The sequence below is a fragment of the Geotrypetes seraphini genome, chromosome 2, assembly GCF_902459505.1.
Source record: "Geotrypetes seraphini chromosome 2, aGeoSer1.1, whole genome shotgun sequence".
Taxonomy (NCBI): domain Eukaryota; kingdom Metazoa; phylum Chordata; class Amphibia; order Gymnophiona; family Dermophiidae; genus Geotrypetes; species Geotrypetes seraphini.
In genome coordinates this window covers 420,819,351-420,842,983 of record NC_047085.1, presented here as the reverse complement: position 1 = coordinate 420,842,983, position 23,633 = coordinate 420,819,351, and the positions used below count along the sequence as shown (strand labels likewise).

Here is a 23,633-nt window from a genome sequence, read left to right as displayed (position 1 = left end):
TCCCCCAGACCGCCACTTAACTGTTAGAAATTCACGCAAGTCGCTCTACTTCTCACCACCAGATGGCATTTCATTTTAGTTACAACAAATGAGGTGGTTGACTGTCCCTAATTATCTGGTTTCCACTATAGAATTTCAAATCAGAAGAGTTTAGTGGTCCGAACTTTAAGGCACAGAAAAGTGCTTTCAGGTACTCCAGTGTAGAGAAATGGAGTGCCCAGCTTTTGATACAGTAAGCCACATAGCCATTTGGTTGACCAAATAATACTTACTATAAATCAACATTTCATAACATCTTTAAGGTTATACCATTTTTATTCACATTAAACTAATATTACCCATTGTGCACTGTGGAATTTGTCTTGCATCAGAGCTAACAGCACTAGGCATAAATTGTACAGTGAAAAATAGGGATAATGTAGTAAGATGGTGACCTGAAGACAGACTAGCTAGCTTGTTGAAAGTTCTTGGGTTTTAGTTAGTCCAATAAGATATATGTGTCACTTTATTGGGAGAGGGGATGTTTCCGTTCAGGTCATCCTTTCTGAACAAAACAAAGGAAACACACTTTATAAACAAATCCAGGACCGACTATCATCAGAACAGCGCTAGGCACCAATTTTTTCTGGCACCTAATTTTCAGTATACCCCCCAAATAGGGAATACAATATTCTAAATACGTAGCCAGAAATAGTGCTGATAGCAAATATCACAAATGTACTATATTTTCTCAAACTAAAGCTCTCTTTGAAAAGTGCTCAGACATGTAAATATCAGACCAAACACCGGGTCAAGCCCCAAAAGCTTAGTAAAAGGAGCCCTTAATCTTTTGCCATCAGAATGGTTAAATGGTAGCATTCAACAGTTCCTCAATTTCTGACGATTTCCCTAGGATCAGAACCAAGTTTCTAAATTTATTATACATTTGGTATCCCGCAATACAGTTATAACCACCTAAGCAGTTTACAATCTAATATAAAATAATCCTACTAGAGCTAGAAGATAGTATTTCTTAAAATAGCACAATAAGTGAAGGTTATAGGGGGAATTACAATTTAAAATAGGAAAGAAGGGATAGGGAAACACATAAGGATTAACTGATTATCTTCCAGAAATTTGCTTCTACTGGAAAATTAATCCAATTTTAAGTATAGGCATCTTTAAATACAAAAGTTTTTAAGTCTGTCTTAAATCTATCCAAAGATGTTTGTAACCTAATAAACAAAGGAAGTGAATTCCATAAAAAGGGATCCTGTACTGAAAAAATTAATAGTCGGACATGTTCATGAAAAATTATTCAAAACGATGGTACATGGTTTTGATACATTGATCTAAGAGATCTTGTTGGAATATATGGAATTAAGTGACGTGCTAAATAAATTGGTTCACCAAATTTAAGAACTTTATACACCAAAAGAAGTATTCCACCCCTAACATTTTGCAGATGTCTGTCTCAGAAGCAGCATGTCTTTCTTTTTTTTATTATTTTGCTAATTCAGGATCCTTAACTCTGAAAAATAAAGAATATTTGCTAAGGACTCCTTTTATTAAACGGCAGTAGAAGTTGTGGAACACCCACCGCCACACTTTGCCCACTCTCAAAATCTTTTAAAAAAACACCAGAAGAACCCTCCCACCCCATGAACAAACAAGCTGCAGAAAATAAGGTGCAAGGAAGAAACCACACATCTTGTAAAGAATGACTTTTTTGTGATTAAAAATAAGTCTTAAAACAATTCTTTTTGTTGCGTTAATGTAAGGCAGTGCTGTACCAGCAGCAAGTGTTGTGTCCAAGTTACTTCAAGTGTGAACCATATATGTATCTATTCTCAGAGATGAAAAAAAATTTTAAATGTTCAGTTTGGCACCACCATATCATAGTCAGACGGACACATGCTGGAAGAAATGGTGAAAGTAAGCGTTATGTCAAGCTGTGGTGCAACACAAGTGACAAGATCAGTCTGTTGTTTGCAAACTTCTGTTATACACACGGTAGAAGGCTGTGTATAGGCGATCCTACACCCAGCCACAGCACTATGCTCCATTCACTGGCACTATGACCATGAAAATCTTCATGACCTATATCTGTCTTTTAGAACCACTAGCTGTAAAGAGTTCACCAATTTTATAATGAGAAAACAGTGCTTCAGAAAATATAACCGATGTATATTTTGAAGATCAGATAATCCAGGCCTCTTAAAGTCAAATTTTCAGCTCCGATTTTCAATATGTGTACACTGAAAAGGTCATCAGCATTTACACCAGCACTTAAGCAGTCATACAGTATAAGTGCTTTTATAAACTGACGTCCATATTTTTATCAACAGATTGGAACATACTTTTTGCATATGACTGACAGAAGCTGAATTTATAATAAGCCACTAATAATAAAAAGACCAAGTTAAAGTAGCCAATCAAGCGTCAGAGAAGAGAAAGAGGCTCTATTTTGTTGTGGCAGTGACTGGCAGTTTCCAACATGAGGAGAATAAAATGGCAGCATGACTGGTCAGCAGCATTTCTTCAGCTGGAATTTTTCCAGATTAACAAACAAACATACATAAAAGCCATAGGTGCTTTTTTTTGCATTGATCTGATAGAAGTAAACATGGTTTCTTGGACAAAACAGAAAGCTATTCAGAACAAAAGCAGCACAGAAAAGATGCAGAAGCTTCCAAACACCAATTACAAGTAGACAGCGACCTGTCAGCTATGGCCTCAGTCCACCTCTCTAGTTTACACTTCATGATGCCCTCTGAGGTTCAGGCTGTGTTCTCTTCAGCAGAACTCTGACGGTATGGCATGTGAAAGTCCAGATTCTCCTTGTGTTTCTCCAAATCATGGAAATAAGAGTGTGACAGAGCACTGTAGGCAGACATTCTTTTTGATGGATTAAATGCCAAACAATTCTGTAGAGAAAATGAGATGGTTGTAGCACAATACATTAGATGCAGACAATCCATTAGATCTCTTGTGCTTTAGCTATAGCTGTCAAAAATTCCTCAACAGCCTAATCACTTTCCTTGTACACGACATAAAGTTTTAGCAGGGTAATATCTATGTACTGTATTTTTTGCTCCATAAGACACACTTTTTCCCCCCAGGAATGTTAAAGAGGTACAGGGGAAGGGAAAGGGTTCATGTGCTCATCGGGGGGGGGGGGGGGGGGGATAGAAGGAGCAGGGGGGCACCACTCGCTCTCGCTATGCCACTGTTCACAGACTCTTTTACTTACTTCCTTGGATGAGCCCTTTTAGAAAAGTGCATAAAGCAGTTAACATACATAAGATTTGCCTCCGCTGGGTTAGACCAGAGGTCCATCGCGCCCAGCAGTCCGCTCCCGCGGAGGCCCATCAGGTCCATGACCTGTAAGTGATCCTTTATATCCTTCAATCCCTTTTATCCTTCCTTATCTATATCCTTCTGACTGTACCCTTCTTTATCCTATATCTTCCCTATCTATATCCGTCAATAACTTTTTCTTTCAAGAATTTATCTAATTTCTCTTTGAAACCCTGTAAAGTACTCTGTCCTATTACACTCTCCGGAAGCGCATTCCAGGTATCCACCACCCTCTGAGTGAAGTACTTCCTAGCATTGGTTCTAAACCTGTCCCCTTTTAGTTTCTCCGAGTGCCCTCTTGTACTTGTAGTTCCCCATAGGCTGAAGAATCTGTCCCTCTCCACATTCTCAATGCCCTTCATGATCTTATATGTCTCTATCATGTCTCCTCTGAGTCTCCGCTTCTCCAGGGAGAAGAGCCCCAGTTTCTCTAGCCTGTCTGCATATGAAAGGTTTTCCATACCCTTTATCGTACGTGTAGCTCTTCTCTGGACCCTCTCAAGTATTGCCATATCCTTCTTCAGGTACGGCGACCAGTACTGGACACAGTACTCCAGATGCGGGTGCACCATCACTCGATACAGCGGCAGAATAACTTCCTTCGTTCTGGTTGTAATACCCTTCTTGATGATATCCAACATTCTATTTGCTTTCCTTGAGGCCGCTGCGCATTGTGCTGTTGGCTTCATTGTGGTGTCCACCAGCACTCCCAGGTCCTTTTCAAGGTTACTTTCCCCCAGTATCAACCCCCCCATTTTGTAGCTGAACCTCGGGTTCTTTTTCCCTACATGCATGACCTTGCATTTCTCCACATTGAAGTTCATCTGCCATTTATTTGCCCACTCTTCCAGCTTGTTCAGATCCCTCTGTAATTCTTTGCATTCCTCTACTGTTCTAACCCTGCTACAGAGTTTGGTGTCATCTGCAAATTTTATAACCTCACACTTCGTCCCTGTTTCCAGGTCGTTAATAAATACATTGAACAGCAGTGGTCCGAGTACTGACCCCTGCGGGACACCGCTCGTGACCTCTCTCCAGTCTGAGTAGTGGCCCTTCACTCCCACCCTCTGCTTCCTGCCCGCCAACCAGTGCCTAACCCATCTATGTACGTCGCCTTCCACCCCGTGGTTCCAAAGCTTCCTAAGCAGCCGCTTATGGGGTACCTTGTCAAAGGCTTTTTGGAAGTCAAGATAAATGATGTCTATGGGATCTCCTCTGTCCATTTGTCTGTTTATCTCTTCAAAGAAGTGCAGTAAGTTCGTTTGACATGATCTTCCTTTGCAGAAGCCTTGCTGGGTCATTTTCAGTAGCCTGTTTCTGTCTATGTGTTCACTGATGCTGTTTTTTATCAGTGCTTCCACCATCTTGCCCGGAACCGAAGTCAGACTTACCGGTCTGTAGTTTCCCGGGTCCTCTCTTGATCCCTTTTTGAAGATAGGTGTAACATTTGCTACTCTCCAGTCCTCCGGGATCTCCCCTGTTTTCAAGGATAGGTTGCAAACTCGTTGGAGTAATTCTGCTATTTCATTTTTCAGTTCTTTTAATACCCTTGGGTGGATTCCATCCGGGCCCGGAGATTTGTCTGTTTTCAATCTATCTACCTGCTGGAGGACAGCCTCGAGGCTTACCTCTATTTTCAATAGTTTTTCTTCTTGGTCTCCAGTGAAAATTTTCTCAGGTTCCGGTAAGTTTGTTGTGTCTTCTCTTGTGAAGACTGATGAGAACTTGTTTAACCTATCGGCCACCTCTTTTTCCTCCTTTACTACTCCCTTTCTATCTCCATCATCCAACGGTCCTACTTCCTCCCTTGCCGGTTGCTTCCCTTTAACATATCTGTAGAACGATTTGAAGTTTTTTGCTTCCCTGGCCAGTCTCTCTTCATATTCTCTTTTTGCTCTTCTAACCACTCGGTGGCATTCTTTTTGGAGATTCCTGTGCTCTTTCCAGTTATCCCCGGTTTTGTCTTTTTTCCACTTCTGGAACGATTTTTTCTTGTCTCCTATTGCTTTTTTCACTACATTTGTTATCCATACTGGGTCTTTTGTTTGATTCTTTTTGCACTCCTTTCTAAATCTGGGGATGTACAGATTTTGTGCTTCTAGTACCATGTCCTTGAATAGGGACCTGGCCTGCTCCACGTACTTTGTTTTTTTGTTTTTTTTTGAGCTGTTCATAAGCTTCTTTTTCACTATTGCCCTCATTGCGTCATAGTTCCCTTTCTTGAAGTTGAGCATTCTCGCTGTGGTTCTCTTCCCTTTTGATGTTCCTACTTCTAATTTGTACTGGATCATGTTGTGGTCGCTGTTCCCTAGCGGTCCTACTACTTCTACATCCTTTGCAGGCCCTCCCAGTCTGTTGAGGATTAGGTCAAGCGTGGCATTCTCTCTCGTTGGCTCCTTGACGAGCCATGAAACAGTCCCGCACGGCCTCCAGGAATTCTGATTCCCTAGCGCTGGTCGAGCTTCCAATACTCCAGTCTATCCCTGGGTAGTTAAAGTCCCCCATTACCATGACTTTTCTGTTTCTGCATTCCCGTCTCAATTCTGCTTCCAATTCCTTGTCATTTGTTAATGCTTGTCCAGGTGGACGATAATATAGTCCTACTTTTAAGTCAGATCCATTTCTTCTTGGCAGTTTAACCCATGACTCCAATCCTTCCGTTTTTGTTACCGTGTCCACTCCAGACGAGTGGATGATGTCTTTTATGTATAGTGCTATTCCTCCACCTTTCTTGTGTGTCCTGTCTCTTCTGTAGAGTTTGTAACCTGGCAATACTATGTCCCATTTATTTTCTTCATTCCACCAAGTTTCTGTGATTTCAATGATGTCTAGGTCCTCTTTTTGGGCCGTGACTTCTAGTTCTCCCATTTTGTTCTTCAGGCTCCTCACATTTGCATACAAGCAACTTAAGTCCTGGTTTTTCCTTTTCCCTGCTGTTTTTCCTTGAGGATTTCTCCTCTTGTCGTCCTCCTTTGCCAGTCCCTGATTTCTGTTCATTTCTTCCTCTTTCTTTGGTGCATCTTTTTAGTCCTCATCTTGCGTCCTCGATTTCTCCTGTTCTTCTAGCTCCCGCTGTTTGCCCTTCTTTTTGTCCTCTGGCTTCCCTTGTTTCTTTAACTCCTGTTTGCCTTTTGTTTTTTTCCAGCATTTTTCCCTCTCAGTATCTTTTCTGGATACTCTTGTCCGAACCGTCGACTTTCCCCTTCTTCTTAGTTTAAAGCCTGCTCTATTCCTATACCTACTGTTAGCACTACTGTGCTGGCATCACACCTGCACATTGAGGGGCTGATTCTGGATAATGTGCAATAAGTCTTTGTACTTATTGCACATTAATTTTTGCTGTTAAAGCAAGGTAAATGCAAATCTAAGGACTTCTTAGTGCAATCTACCATGCTTTATGTCTTGAAATTATTATTGGTCTACCCAATGTGTCCCCAAGGACCGAGTTCATTTGAGCCCAAAAATTTTTTTGCGAGCAAAGGATTGAGTTAATGTGAGTAAAATTTTTCCATTACATTACCCTGATGGTATTATATACACTGTCCATTATAAATTAAGAATTACAAATATAAATTTAAAAATGGAAAATAAGATTATTTTTTATTGAAAAGACTTTAAACATTTTTCAGTTAGCTCTCAGAAGCCAACACCTCCTTTTCCAGGTCAACAGTAAGCTCTCCTGACCTGAGAAAAGAGGTTTTAGTCTCTACAGTTAGTCAAAAATGTATTAAAATTAGTTCCATGAAAAAATATCTTAATTCTATTTTCTATTTATATTTATTAACCTTTATAAACATGGGTACCACACTACTTAATCCTGAATTAAAAATAAAATTCTTTTTTCTACCTTTATGTTCTGGCCATTTAGTACTTCTCTGGTTTCTACTTTCCTCCATTTTAAATCTCTTTCCAGGATTTTTCTCTCCTTTTCCTTTTTGGCTTTCTTCAATTTATTTTTCTTCCTCTGTGTCCAGATTGAATTCATTCTTACTCTAGTCTTCAAGTTCTCTCTCTCTTTTTTTTTTTTTTTTTACACTACAGTCTACTGGCAGCTTTCCATATTTTTCCCTCACCTTGGCTCTCCTATTTTACTTCCCCTTATTCCCAGTCTTTCACTAACTCTGCCCTCTTTCTCTCTCCCTTCTATACAGTTTGCTCCCTATATCTGCCCTTTCTTTTCTCTTCCATCATTATCTCCTTCCTTTGTGTCTCTCCCCCTCCAAATATCTGCTCATTTCTCTTCCATCCAGAATCTACCCTCTTCTAAACAGCATCTGTCACCTCTCCCCTTTTCCATCCAATATCTCCACACTCTCTCCTTCCATCAGTATCTCCCTCCTCTGTCTCTTCCCCTTTCCATACAGTCTGCTCTCTCTCTCCCCTTTCACTTCCCCTTTCTATCATCTACCCTCTTCTATCCAGGCATCAGTCTCTCTCCTTTTATATAGTTTATTCCCCCCTCCCCTTTCCATCTAGCATCTCTCCTCTCTCCCCTTAAATCTCCCCTCTCTCCCCTTCCATCCACTTTGTATCTCTCCCCTTCCATAAAAAGTTTGCTCCCTCTTTCCCCCTCACCTTCCATCCAGCATCTCACCTTTCACTTTCCCCATTCCATCATCTCCCTCCTCTCTGTACCCCACCCCCTCTCTCTCCCTTGTTCTATCTAGCATCTCTTTCCACTTCTATACAAAATCTGTCCCCTCTGTCCCCCCCATCCTGAACCAGTTCCACCAGCTTCTGCCACTTCTCCTCCCACCCCACGTCTACCACTATCCCCACTCTCCTCACCCCTTTTCCACCAGCATCTGTCCCCCCATCCCCATCCACAAGCATCTGCCCCCTTTCTCTTCCCAACCCACATCTCCTCTCTCCCACCCATCCCACATCATCTGCCCCCCTCCCCCTCTCCCCACATCCACCAGCATTTGCTCCCCTAGCATCTCCACAGCTGCTACTGCTTTTCTGAAGCCAGTGCCAAACAGAAAGAAACTGCAGGACTTTCCTATACATATTCGCGGCTGCTAGGTTTGACCCAGAAGAAGAAGTGATGTGGAGAGAATGAGCCAGCAGCCATGGGTAAGTATGGGAAGTGCCTGCGTCTGGTTTATTTCCATTTACCACTGCTGCTTCAGGAAAGCAGCAGCAGTGGCACAAGATGAAAAAGTGATACTAGAGGCATGCTGGTCTCGACTCCACTGACTGTGCGGCCTCCTGTTAAAAGGTGTGTGTCCACGCAGCTTAGAGGGAACATTGGGTCTACCTACTATTCCTTATGGTGGTAAAATTACTTTGAACAATAGTGAAGCTTTGCAATTCCTCCTTTCCTCCCAAAGTATCTATTATATGCTAATGAATTCACAAGTTGCTTTCATACTTGAAGAATAAATGCAGAGAAGAAACCGGTGCCAATAGCTACCTGAAAGTTTTCTCCTTTCCCACTATGTGAGCTTCATGTATTACTATTAAGATACAGTGGTGCCTCACACAACGAACTTAATTCATTCCAGGAGCAAGTTTGTTATGCGAAAAGTTCGTTATGTGAAACGCGTTTTCCCATAACAATACATGTAAAAAAAAATAATTCGTTCTGTAGCATAAAATATGCTAAGATGACATAAAAAAAGATAAATTTACCTTGTTAGAGCTGTTAGCATGATATAGAGGGGATATATGTGAAGGGGAGGGGAGACAGGGGTTTTGTTGATCCTTGCTGTGTATTATAATCACCCCCCACATACTCCCCAGTACCTTTTTTAATTCCTCCCATCTTTCCCAGCCAGTGGCGTACAGGCCAGAAGCGCAGAGATCAGGAGCAATTCCTCTGCACGCCTGTGTGGGCCCATGCCGATCTCCGAATGGCTGCAGTTAGTTCTTGTGAGTCCCGCGAGAGCTGACTGCAGCCATTCAGAGATCAGCGCAGGCCCAGGCGGCGGGGGGGAGGTTTAAACATATGCGGTGGCGGCGGGGGGAGGTTTAAACATATGCGGTGGCGGCGGGGGGAGGTTTAAAATATGTAGCGCCAGTTAAGCGATGCAGCTCGGGCGACTTCGTTGTGTGAAACGAAGTCCGTTGTACGGATCAAGACAAGAAGTTCGTTGTGCGCAGCGTTCGCTGTGCGAGGCGGCCGTTATGCGAGGCACCACTGTATTGCAAACATGCACTAATCTACTTTCAAGTGGCAGAGTATGCCTCTATTCTTATAGTAACCAAAGCTGAATGCTTAAACTTACAAGCAGTAAGTCTCTGCCTAGGTCATCAATATCTGGAACATATTTTTCAATGGCTTGGGATGGCCTTTTGGCAAAGGCATGCCTGGGAAGGGCTACATCAGTAGGCCAGTCTTCTTCATCTGGAGGTCCAATTATACTGCACAGAAAACAAATGCATTAACTTAGGGATAGCAGTAGTACAGCATAAACGTGAATTTATCTGCTAATTTTCCTTGAGTCCTTCCAGATGCTTGAGTTTGTGTTATCCTAATAGCAAGTGGAAATTGAGATCTACTGAGCTGTGATGTCATCACTTAAAAACCCTGTGCAATACTTGGCTAGGCACTATTTATCAAAAAATGAGAAACTACAAAAATGTGGGGTGAAATTGTTAACAATCAAAAATCACAACCTATTGTCAGTCAATACAAAAAAGGTGGTTCAACTGAGCCTACACAATATTGCTCAATGTATATTCTTCAGTTCAACATGGTGAGACCTCAGAAACTCATAACCCAACTCATTAAAGAGCATCCAGAACTGGTCCACTCAATGGGTTTCTCTATAATCATTGGTCGATCACCACCTCCAACCTAATGTAAACTTGTTGTCATATTTAAAACAATAAATATCATAAATATGTTATAAACGTTATAAAAGTGGAACTTAGCTTCAAGTAACAGTGAAACTTCAGCTCAATCACAATCCCAACGGGGCCCATTTCGCCATTGGCTTCCTCAGGAGATCATGAAAAACAGTTGTATATAAACACGTTCCAACCACATTTAACATCAAGTTACCATTCAGCAGAGTGCTCTATTCCACCTGTGTCATTATGTTGCTATGCAGCATCGCCTCTTTAGAATTTCTGCTCTAAAAAGCCATGGGAACTTCTATCTTTAATGGCGTCAGCATATATAGATGCCGTGGCAAAACTAGAGAACCGCCCATGCTCGAAGGCTCCACCTAAAACTGCTCACCCATGTCGTCAACCAATGGGTGGTTGTTGATTGGTTGACAACATGGGTGAGCAGTGTTAGGTGGAGCCTTCGAGCATGGACAGTTCTCTAGGGACAAAGTTGGGAGTTGGCTGTAAAGGAGAAGGATACAGCCTAGAGAGACATACCTGATGAATGGAGCTCCCAGAGCAGAATGTAGGGAGAGATAAGAGAGGAAAGATATTGAGGAGCCTCAAAGTGAATACACGTGTAAGTCAATAAGAGGAGTTTGAACTGTTTGCGGAAGCAGACAGGGAGCCAATGAAGAGACTTGAGGAGGGGGATAATGTGAGCACAACAATCTTGGTGGAATACGAGGCACACAGCAGAATTCTGAACAGATTGAAGGGGAGAGAGTGGCTTTGTGGAAGACCCGTGAGAAGCATGTTGGAGTAATCTAGATGACAGGTGACGAGAATGTGGATGAGGGTTCTTGGCAGAGTGATCAGAAATAAAAGTCCGGATTTTAGTGATGTTGTATAGATAGAAGTGACAAGTTTTAGCGGTCTATTGGATATACGGAAAGGAGAGAGATGGTTGCGAGCTGACAAGACAAGGAGAATGAGAGTGTTATCTACTGAAATAGAGAACGGAAGATAGGCAGTTTTAAGAGGAAAGATAAGGAGTTCAGTCTTGGCCATGTTTAATTTTAGATGGTGGCAAAACATCCAGATAATAATGTCAGATAGGTAGGCCGAGACTCGGGTCTAGATTCCTGTAGAAATTTCAGGCGTAGAGAGGTAGATTTGTGAGTTGTCGGCATACAGATGGTACTGGAAGCCATGGGAGTAGATTAGAGCACTACGGGAGGAAGTGTAGATGGAGAAAAGAAGAGGTCCCAGGACTGAGCTCTGAGGTATGCCAACCGATAGCGGAATGGCAGCAGAAGAAGATCCTCCAGAGCATACGCTAAAGGTGCGATGGGAAAGATAGGAAGAAAACCATGAGATAACAGAGCCCTAGAATCCAAGTGAGGACGGCATATCAATGAGTAGGCAGTGATCTACAGTGTCGACGGCCGCAGATAGATCCAGGAGAGTGAGGATGGAGTAGAGGCCTTTGGATTGGAGACTTTAGAAGCAGTTTCCATAGAATGGAGAGGACAAAAGCCCAATTGAAGGGGATCGAGAATAGCTTGGGATGAAAGAAAATCAAGACAATGGTGTAGGACCACATGTACAATCTTTGATCACTCTTCACAAAGCAACGGTTTAGTATGAACTTCAAGTGTTAGGATCAATGGCTGTGACTTTAGAGCTAGTGTCAGCTATGGTGCACATAAGATCTTTATAGAAGTCCCTTCTCTTTCATTAGTTTCCAGGGTCAAGAGTATCATCTTTTACTACCACTAGCACCCAAGGTCAGAGAGAGTCTTGACTGGTAGCTATGCAGAAAATATCTGGCCAAAGGAAAGAGTTTGAAAACCACAAATTGTATCCTTGTAATGATAATTGTAAATCTCACAGGTTGGAGCATACTGTTTCTACAAATGGACATAAGACAGATGGTCCTTAGTGAAGTTCAGCGGTCAATCAGACATCTGGAAGCATGGGCAGTCCAATTAGCTCTCCTGGAGTTTTGTCAACTACTTCAAAACAAAGCAATAAGTATTCTCATTGACAAAGCAAAAGCAATAGTCTAAGTCAACAAACAAGAAGGAACAAGAAGGGTGCATGTGGCTGAAGAGGTGCAGCTGTTGATGAATTGGACTGAGGAAAATCTGCCCCCTCCAGAAGCTACTGACCTAGGCAACTAGCTAGTTTTGCCTAATGGTTGGATCAGCCCTGCTCCCCACAACTATTAATCCCTGCTACTCACTGAGTCACCCACCCACCCAGTTCAAGAACATAATATACCTTTGTGCAAAGTGTATACCATGTGCTTTTCAGTTTGTAGTTGTGTCAATGCCATAGGAACTGCCTGCTTTGTATCTCTGAATTTGCAATCTAATTTTCAAAGGTATACCATTGGACTCCTGTATCTAAATACAGTCACCCTTAATGATAACCATGAATTACTGTTATTTGTTTAATTTCTTAATTGCTTTTCTTTGTCGTGTCAGTGTCTGCAGTGCTTAGGAAGACCCACGATCCTCAGTGACATGGAATGCCAAAGAGAAGCTTCTGCTGGGGATTGGATTAGCATGGCTTGGTCTACAAGTGAGCAATTTGTTTATTTATTTCTATCAAGGATCATGTTAATTAAGGACTTCCTAATACAGTAAAAGGTACCAGGAAGGGGTTCTTCTTGAACTTCTGATAACCCCTTAGTTCCTGGTGCAAGCAAGATTCAGACAGACACACCCCCCTCCATGTACACTCACACACTTGCTGCAAATGTTTCAATGGTAGCTACATATAGCAACACTTAGGGCTCCTTTTACTAAGGTGCGCTAGCGGTTTTACATTGCTGTGTGTGCTATACGCTAACGCCTCCATAGAGCTTGCGTTAGTATTTTTTGTGTAACATGGGGTTAGCGCGCGCTAAAAACACTAGCGCACCTTAGTAAAAGGAGCCCTTAATTCTATATTGTATTTTACTGAAGCAGGATGCATTGTTATTATACTACCAAAGAAATAACCTTGATACTATAGAAAACTTTAATCTTCCTCTTAACATAAGCTGACTGATAGCACATTCAGCCACACTGTATGGCATTTCCTCATTCTCAAATGATTCCTGTGCTCTTACTCTCCCTCCAATATCACCTGAATACCTCTTTCTTGTATGTCCTATAATCAGTTATTCCTTTTTCTTCAATCACCTTGGACCCAATCTATGGGCTCACCATAATCACTGTCTATGCCTAGGGCTGTCAGCAAGGTGGTACTGAAGCAGCGGGAGAGGCCATTTAAGGAGGAACATGTTTTGGCACCTGAACCTTTTATTGCCGCCAATGGTTCAAATTAGGGCACATAAGACCACCACTCAGGTTAAAAAAACCAGAAAGTATCCATGGGATGACTTGAGTCTGTAGACTCCAATTTATCTACTACTGCATTAAGCAAATGGTTGGGGGTAGGTGTGGAGATTGGGGGCATGGAGGTTTCTGCTGCTAGATCATGGTAAAAGAGTTCCCACTCTCAGCACATTTGCTGATGACTGGTTGCATGGAGGAGCACAGAAGGAATTTTTCACAGAGGTCACAGAAGGAAACTATTGAGGCTTGATGAGGGAGAGGAGAAAGGATTGAGAATTGAAGAGAAAAGGAGAACAAAAGAATTGTGGAATGAGGGGTGGGGAGAGAAAGGGAGCAGGGGATTAAAAAGAAGGGATGAGAAGGGGGAAAGAAAAAGGACTTGAAGGAATTGAACAAATATATATACACACACACACCTCTACCCACACTCTGGCACAGACCCCTACACACACATTCAAATGTTAAAAAAACATCTTTGGATATTTATTGCATTCCATGTATTACACAGAATCTGAACTAAATATTATACTTTTTAAAATACATTTATGTTTAGAAAACATAAATCTGGACCTCTTAACTGAAAATGCCACTAGAGTGCATCATTGTTCCAGATATGGCCTCATTGTGCTCATTTTAGGAAAACATGAATTACGCTACACACCTATTATACTGTATATATTTTCTTGTTTTCCTAAAATGTGACTTACAGAACACTAAGACAGAAACTTTATAAAGGAATTTTTCCATGTACTGTACAGCAGGATGCTACAAGGGAAAATTATGTACCTACCTTATTAATATTCTTTCATCTAGCTGCCCCTTATGCCTGGAATAAACAACCTGAGTTTGTCTGCCATGCCCCTTCCCTTCCCTTGTTTAAAAGCAGACTGAAAATCTACCTTTTTGATATAGCCTTCAATTCATAACCCTACTTCCCTCTGACCATCAACCTAGCCAGCAGATTAACCGTTCCTCTTAACTGTATCCATGACATCCTGTTTGTCTGTCTTGTCTGTTTAGATCGTAAGCTTCTTCGACAAAGGCCTGTCTTCTTCGTGACTCTGTATAGTGCTGTGTATGTCTGGTAGCGCTATAGAAATAATTAATAGTAGTAGTAGTAGAGCTAGGAACGTCATTATTGAACCAGTGGGTTTATGCACCTTCACCCATGGGGTGTGTAGAGAGCTTCATTTGCATTTTTCTAATTCGCCTCCCAGTCCCTTCTCAAGAAACTAGCCTGTTCTGCTCATAACACAATAATAACATTAACAATGATGAACACTTTATAACTCATAATGAGATGAAACACAGTTCACCTAATTGAGTGCAGCCTGCATTAATAGTCACAGGCTTCTTTCGTATACTCTCTAATTTCTTGAGATAGATGAACTTCTTTTATCTGAGTTCTTGTTAGAGGCCAAGGAAATAAGCAAGCTATCTGATGCTACAGACAAGTCTGAGACAGAATGGCAGACTAGGAATCATCTGACAGGGCGGGCTTCAAGTCTGACGTTCCTATCTCCTAGAAAGAAGATTAAAAAGGTATGTAAATAATCTTCAGTGGCATCAGGATTGAATCCATCTGCAGAGGCTAACGGAACAACAGTGCATCTTGGCGAAGGAGTACATGAGCTTTCATCCAAAGAACCACCTCTATGGTCACTACTATTGACCCCAGCACCTTTAGATAGTGCCAAGCTGTAGAGGCAGGCATTGTCAGGATCTCTGAAATCTGGTGTCTGAGTTTATTTACTTGGACTTGGAAGAAAGACATGGCCTTCTGCCATGTTGAAGTAGACCTCCAAATACTCTAGAGATTGTGTCGGCTCCAAGTGACTCTTCCATAAATTGATAATCCACCCCATGTCTTGCAGTAGGTGGATAACTTGCACCACTTCTTTCTCACTGGCGGTCTTGGATGGGACTCTGAACAGCCAATCGTCCAAGTAGGGATGCATCTTGCATAGGTGTACTACTGCCATGACCATTATCTCAGTGAAAGTGTAAGGCGCTGTTGCCAGACCGAATGGCAGTGCCAAAAATTGGAAATGCCTCCTGAGAACATGAAATCTCAAGAATTTCCTGTGATCTGAAAATATGGGAACATGTAAGTAAGCCTCCGTTAAATCCAGAGAAGCTAGAAACTCAATAGAGCCACTGCAGCTATGACCAAACAGTCTCCATCTGTAATTGTGGCACTTTCAGCAACTGCATTGACCAACTTCATATCCAGGATTGGTCTCCAGTCATCTGAGTCTTTCTTGGGCATGATAAAGTATATGGAGCCCAAGCCTGATTCTTCTGTTAGTATGGGTTCCATGGTTCAAATATCTAGTAGCCATTTCACCATTGCTTGGACCTTGACCTTCTTCTCTGGCCATCCAGCCAGATAGTCCACAAAGAGGTCTAGCAGGGGACGTAAAATCTAGAGCTTGTAGCCCTCTCGAATGATGTCTAGCACCCATTGATCCAAGCAAATCCTCTCCCTGACCTCCCAGTAAGAAGATAACCTTCCTCCTATCCGGGGGGGGGAGGGGGGGAGGTTAGTAGCTAGCATGGCATCATTGTGACTTCTTGGAGACTGCTGTGGAATACATACTGGAGAGCTGAGTTTGCCTGGAACCTCCAAATCTCTGCTGAGAACCCTGAAATGATCTATGAGTAGAGGGCATTTGGTCCTATAAAGATAGCCTGCTCAAAGTGACCTTGGAAGCCGAATCTGCTGCCCATTGCCTGATCTAGAGCAATCCATGGACGGCTATAGAATAAGTAGAAACTTTGCTCATGACTCTGAAAACATCATATAGAACATCTGCTACATAATCCACCCCTGAAAGTATTAAATGGAGTAAAGCCTCATCCTCTGCCAATGAAGCCCAATACAATCTGACAAGGCAGGCATGTGCAGTGAAAGAATCTGCAGCCGCTGCCTTTAGTCCCCATGCCAAGGCCTTGAACTACCTTTTGAGGACTAACTCTACTTTTTGGTCTTGTAAATCCTTTAAAATCACTTCACCTTTACTACACAGAGAAGTATGTTTGGTAACCTGCACTACCAATGAATTCACTTTAGGGTGGACAAACAGCTATTGAAAATCAGGAGCCATGGGATACAAGTTCATCATAGTCCTAGTAACCCTCAGAGGGCCTTCAGGAGTCTCCCAATACTCCATCAGCATCTTGGTAATATCAAAGGGAAAAATGTGGTCTGTGCCTCAGAGCTACTTATGACTGAAAGCTGAGTATCAGAGGTTTGGGGGATTCAAGCTGCAATTCTCGCAAGGCTTCAGTAATGACTTCTAGCAAAGCCACCAGCTTAAAAAGATCCAAGGGCTCTAGGAAAATTTTTTGACCTACAAACCAAGCCCCTGCAACTCTGCCACCCTAGAGGGATCAGAGGGGACTAAGCCCATCGCTTTCACCCCCCTCACATGACCCACAACATGTGGAACAAGGATGCTCCTCAGCTGGCCATCCAGTGCAAATCTGGCATGAATTCAGGTTAAAACAGGCAGGAGTCCATCTGTATTGATTTTAATCAAAATTAAAGTGTTTTGAGGTAGGTAGAGGGGATAAATTCCATACAAACGTAAGGAAGTTCTTCTGCACCCAGAGTAGTAGAAAACTGGAACACTCTTCCGGAGGCTGCTATAGGGGAAAATACCCTCCAGGGATTCAAGACAAAGTTGGACAAATTCCTGCTGAACCAGAATGTACGCAGGTAAGGCTAGTCTCATTTAGGGCACTGGTCTTTGACCTAAGGGCCGCCGCGTGAGCGGACTGCTGGGCACGATGGACCACTGGTCTGACCCAGCAGTGACAATTCTTATGTTCTTAAAGCAAAATCAGGAAATCAGCCGGTAACAGCAACTAGCAAATTTAGGTTTGGAGGAAAAGTTCATAATCTGCTTTTAAGACAGATATGGGGAAAGCCACTATTTAACCCTGGGATTAGTAGCATGGAATGTTGCTACTATCTGGGATTCTGCCAGGTACTTGTGACCTGGATTGGCCAGGATACCAGGAAGCAAGCTACTGGGATAAATGGACCATCGCTCTGACCCAGTATGGCTATTCTAATGTTCTCAACCTAGTCCTCAGGTATTGAGACTTCTTGAGATAGCAGTGGTACCTGAAACTGGTAAGATGAGAGTTCACCCTCTATGCTATTAAAAACACAGGAAACTTGGGCTATTGATAGAAATGAGCATCATCTGAGTCTGGGAGATCAGTTCGCTTTTAGAGTGGGGAGTCCTAAGGACTGAGAGAAGCCATGGGAGTCTGCTAATGATAGTGATTAGAAACATAAATCTCTGCATGTCTTTGGAGAGGAGATGATTGGAATGTTGGTGCTTATGCTTTATTGCTAATCTATCCGCTCTCCCTACCCCTTTGAAGTAGTAAAGTAGTATCCTGTATGAATTTATAAAGGAGCTGAACTAGTCCTTTGTTAGAAATGTCCTGACTGAAATAGGGGCTGAAACTAATATCCTTATAGACCAGTGGTCTCAAACTCAAACCCTTTGCAGGGCCACATTTTGGATTTGTAGGTACTTGGAGGGCCTCAGAAAAAATAGCTAATGTCTTATTAAAGAAATAACATTTTTGCATGAGGTAAAACTCTTTATAGTTTATAAATCTTTCTTTTTGGCTAAGTCTTAATAATAATATTGTCATTTATAGCTAAAGAGACATATGATCAAGAAACTGTTTTATTTTACTTTTGTGATTATGATAAACATGGTGAGGGCTTCAAAATAGTACCTGGCGGGCCACATGTGGCACCTGGGCCGCGAGTTTGAGACCACTGTTATAGACTGTAGCTACAGCACAGATATTTGTTTACAGGTGAAAGAAGACAGAGAGCTGTTATGAGAAGAATGCTGCCTCTTGTTAGTCTTTTAAATATCTATGCCTTCATTCTTATGCATAGTTTTCTGTGAATGTTTTTTGCTCTTCCTGTAGTCTGCCTGTAGCAAAGCAGCCTTAGGGGAAGGAGTCTATTGAAGACTTGATGTGCCCACTGCTTTTTATGAGGGCTTAAGTTCCTGCTCCCAGTCCGGTTACTGTTGCATATGCACTGGAGAAGAGCAGTTCTGCAGCCGTTTAACTACCGCAATCATGGAGGCAGTTTGATCTGTCAGCCAGGCACATAATCTGTGGCTGCTGCAGGCCCAGGGGCAGCAGACATTGATCTGGGCCCCCATGCACTAAGGGTCATGGACCCCTAACCACCTTTCAAAATTGATTAAACTAGATGGAAACTAGGGGAGAGTGGGCTTCCTACTGTTGTGGGCCCTCAGGCACTGCCCTATTGCCCCAGAGGTCAGTCTGCCCCTGCTATGCTGTTCCATTCTGGGGAGGTGCAGACTGTGTTTTAAACTTTCTTTTGGAGGTACACGAATAGAGCAGTGATCTCTTGTTTTTGGACCATGAGCTGCTAAAGTTGTTGCTGCTGCTGAATATTGAATTGGGATTAAGGAATGAGAGTCAGAGATATCCACGGGAGGAGTTTCCATCTTTGCTGGCCAAAAGATGCAACTTGCCAGGCAATGGAAAGTTTTTTGATTGAAGAGATACTATACAGAATTAAAAAGAAATAAAACAAAACAAAAAGAATAAAGGTGATACCTTTTTTATTGGACTACTTTAGGGCTCCTTTTACAAGGCCATGGTAGCGACTGCTGCTATGGTAATTGCTCCGACACCCATAGGGATTTAATGGGCGTTGGAGCATTTGCCGCATGGTAGCCATTACTGCAGCTTTGTAAAAGGGGGAGTTAGTGTGTTGTTTGATTAGCTTTTGAAGAAAAAACTCCTTCTTCAGTTCAGAAATAGGCAAATGGTACCATCTTTATTCCTTCTATTTTATTTCTATTTAATTCTATATATTATCTCAAACAGTAGACTAACACCATTTGACTGAAGAGGAGAAGGGACCTCTAGTCAGTAAAACAGTACCTGCGCATGCTCAGGACAACAAATGAAACAAATCTCAATATTATCCTGTGCAAATTGGGTTCATCCAGAGGATGTCATCATTCAGTGTGTCTGCATCTCCCTTGCTTGTCTGTGGAGAAACATTTGTTCCAGTATCAAAACATGAACTAAAATCACTTAAAAGCCTGAATAATATTCTCCATTATTTCTTGGACAGATGTTCCTAAATTTCTTCGTGCATGATAAATCAAAAGAACAAAAACAACAACAACCCAGTGTAAGCCTGGCAGTTCACTTTGCATCATGAATTCCATGATGTGAATCGACAATTCTGCAGTGCACAAAAGATGTGGAGATGGATTTCAGGTGAGTAAAGTAACACAAACTATCCCCCAGCCAGCACGCTGAATGCTCTGCACTGCTCCAATGGTCATAGAGTTCCTATGAGCGTTGGAGCAGCACAAAGCCTTCATTGCACTGGCAGGCGCTAAAAACCTCTTGCATGGTTTTATAAAAGGGGGGATATAATGGGAAGCGGTCCAGACTGCCACTTTGGGTACTGATGTTATCTGAAGCAAAGGGAGGGTTTGGTTTGATGGATTTGCGCACATATAACTTGGCCTGTGGTATGTGACAAGTGTGGGACTGGTGCCTTGAGAGCTCCTCTTTCCTTGCTTTTTCTGTGGAGCGGGATTTTCTGCTCCCTCTTTCTGGGTTATTTCTTTTGCATTCTCCCTCTGTTTTATTGTCTGCTTCAGTGCGTACCCATGTTATTTGGTCTTAAATGCGGATCATCTGGAAAGTGCTCTGCAAACATTTAGGTATCAGTTATAGTATCTCGCCCTTATTACCTATTGTGGGTAATATTCATTTTAGTCCAGGGCGGGATAATAGGGTTTTCCAGCTCTGGCATGCTCATGGGATCCATAGGGTTGGTGATGTGCTAAATGAACAAGGGAGTATACTTTCTATTGTGGAGCTGGCATCTCTTTACGCTCTTGAGCAGATGGATGCCTTTGGGTATCTGCAGCTCAAGCACTATATTCTTGGTCTAGACCACTCTCATTTGCGCTCCTCCATAGCAAAAAGTTTGGGTCAGAGTCTAGCCTTTTTGGGAAGATCTTGCCCCTCGACTTCGGTATTATGTTTCCGAGCTGGAGGCTCATGCTCCTGATCTACAAGTGGACTTGTTGGCAGGGGTGTGGAGTGTTGATTTGGGTTACACTATTCCACCCTCTCTGATTTCCCATTGCTTTGTACTGCTGTGTACTCTCTCTTAGAGTATGCTCCATAGAGAGCAAGAATATAAATTCCTGCATAGAGCTTTTATTTCCCCATGGAGAGCTTATAGAGCGGGGTTTGCTACCCGGGCTGTTTGTCTTAAATGTTGCATGGGATCTGCTACCTTGGGGGCATATGTTTTGGGCATGTTCCAGAGTATGGTCCTTCTGGGCTAGGGTGTGGATTTTCTTGACCTCAATATGTCCCTCCGTACCTGTGTGCACCCTGACGTTGGCTCTCTTCTATGACGGAGGTAAGCTTCCTCAATGTTCTCGGGGGCCTAAGCTCCTGATCTTTAAAGCTCTCCTCTTGGTCAAGAAGGTTATTTTGGTCTATTGGAGAGCACTGGCGACTCCCTTGCTTGCTACATGGAAGTTGTTTCTTTATGAACTTGCGCTACTGGAACGCCGGGCAGTGGAGGGTGCGAGTGGAGGGCAATTGGGAACACTTTCAAGATATTTGGGAGGTTTACTGGACTTCTCTCTCTCATAAGGCAAGAAGCCTCTTGCTCAATTCCTGATTCCCTGGGGGTCTTGCTGTGGGCTGAGTTTTGTTGTTGGGGCACTTTGTGGGATCATGCACAATATCTATCTATTTCATTCTTTGTGTACATCTTATTTGTCTCTTCTATTTGACTTAATTTCTTGGATTCCTTGGCAGCCACACAATGGAGGGTGGGATGGGTGGGATGGGGGGGGGGGACTTGGATTCTAGGAGTTTGGGCCTGTCCCTTTGTTTGTCTGGCAGGGAGGTTGGTACTTGGGGATGGGTTTTCCTAGGTAACTGAAAACTTGTATTAGGCACCATTTGACCCTTGCTACTACGTACTGTTCGTTAACACTTGCTGTGTATATTATGGATTTGCATTTGATGGATTGAGGTTTTTGTTTGATCAGACTACTGTTGTTCTCTGTGGTTTATTGTATACTTTTTGCTGTTGCCTAATAAAAAGATTATATACCCCCCCAAAAAAAAAGTGGGGGATATGTAAGGGAGAAAATAATTCATAAAATTTTAGTCTTACTTACTCAAAGATTTTTTCTAGTTGATCAACATCAGAATTTCCACAAAAGAGCGGCCTTGAAGGAATGAAAAAAAGGAAAAGAAAACATCAGTGTAATTATTTTCTTAACCACAGATTATTATTTTGTTGACAACAGTGGTTTCTATTCAAACCAACCATTTGTTTATCACTGCTATAAGAGTTTGTACTTGGTAACCTGTTTGTATCCAGGTTAAATGTCAGAGCTTACAGAACTTAGAACTGAAGTAACTAGCAAATGAACACTTTCCAAATAGCCTGCTTAGTTGTAAACTACACGGGGCAGTTTTAACATTTGTATTTTATCCAAATTTTGTTAGAAAAGTTAATCACGTTTTTTGTTTCCTATTTGGGAATTACCAAATGTGAAGTGCACATATTAACAATAACCTCACATACTTTGCTCATGCCATTTCCACATGTGACATAGATGGGCATTTAAAAAAAAAAAAAAAAAGCCTAAGTCCAGCTTGTACGTTTCCAGATGAACGTCCAAAGTTGGTAATCTATCTGTCAGCATGCACTAAGGCCCGGATTCTGATTACTGTGTGTGCAAATTAATTAACAAGCTAATCAATGCCAATAATTGCCAATCAACAAGCAATTATTGGCACTAATTAGAATTTACACGCACAACTTTCTTTCTTTTTTTCAAATTTATTTTCTTTATTTTAATAGGTTAAACAGCAATATATCAACTGAAAATATTTCTTCACATTGCTTACAGAGTTGCCTGCATGATATCTCGCTATACAGCTGTACTCTATTTCTTCAGTACAATGCTCTCAGAGATTCAATAAGTACATCAGCCAGCAATCCCCCCTCCCCTCCCTGTCACCAGCAACTTAGAGAGCAACGATGAGGGTATCTTCATATAGTTACAATTCAACCCAGAGGGGTACACCATTGCATATAGGGGTTCCAAGTCTTCAAAAACTTCCGGTCTATTAGAGCACAATGCCGAAAGTCTCAACATATGGCAAACATAGTCCACTTTAAGCTGCACTTACTATCTAGTGGGAGTTCTGGGCTGTTTCCAGGCTGCCGCCAATATCAGTCTGGCCGCCGTTACTACAAGAGCAACCAGTTTGTGATATTTAGCTGGAACTCCCTCCAGTGGACAATTCAGAAGGCTACAGCCCAGCTCTCTCTATCGGGACCTCAATGGGTCTAGAAAGCTACAATGCTTCCTCTTTTATAAGTCGAGGCAGGGCTATCGATTCTAGATAAGCCTTCACCTCCGACTCAGCTGACTCCATTTGCAGGGTACAGAGCTGTTTATAGTATTGAGTAAGGACTCTACCAATATGCGCCGATTGTCTATGTCAAATCCCGTCTGAGTCAATGATAGTGGTAATATAGTTCCTTACCTGTCTCCGTTTCAGTTTATGTGCTAAAGTCAACCACTCTATTTCCCTTCTCAAAGTACCTCTGATGTACCATCTGCAGGCGTACATGAATGACCCTAGTTCTAGCTCCTGTAACTCCCCCCCTTATCTGCTCCAATTGGTGAATAATCTTGTTCCCCCCCCCCCCACAAACCCTGATTTATATTGGCTGTCCAGATGCACCAACTGTTGGTACAAAGCTTCCTGCTTCTTTTGATGTTCCCTTCTCCTATCAGCCATGAAGGATATTATCCACCCCCTCATCACCACTTTCAATCCTTCCCAGAATGTACTAGGTGTAACATCTGCAGTGGAATTAAATTGAACATAAACCTTCAAATTGGATTCCAGGTGCTGCACATTTCTGGTGTCTAAGAGGATGGTCTGCCCAGTGTCTATGTCCAGCCATACTGAAGAATTGATGCTGAAAATCGTTGCCACTTAGTATGATTCTATGAATTGCCTTTGGAGTTGGACAGCTTATAGAATCACACATAGTGTCTATCCGTGTGACTA

The 23,633-nt window shown here is 42.3% G+C and overlaps 1 protein-coding gene across 1 annotated transcript in view; it reads right to left on the bottom strand.

Annotated features, from left to right (window-relative positions):
- Positions 1-2,145: 2,145 nt before the first annotated feature.
- Positions 2,146-23,633, bottom strand: part of CDK6 (cyclin dependent kinase 6) — a 356,418-nt gene continuing 334,930 nt past the window's right edge. The window contains exons 6-8 of the mRNA XM_033931133.1: positions 21,716-21,766; positions 9,570-9,705; positions 2,146-2,906 (exon numbers count right to left, since the gene is read on the bottom strand). Of these exons, the coding sequence (XP_033787024.1) occupies positions 2,760-2,906; positions 9,570-9,705; positions 21,716-21,766 (334 nt within the window). The 3' untranslated portion in view covers positions 2,146-2,759. The remainder of the gene's footprint in view (positions 2,907-9,569; positions 9,706-21,715; positions 21,767-23,633) is intronic.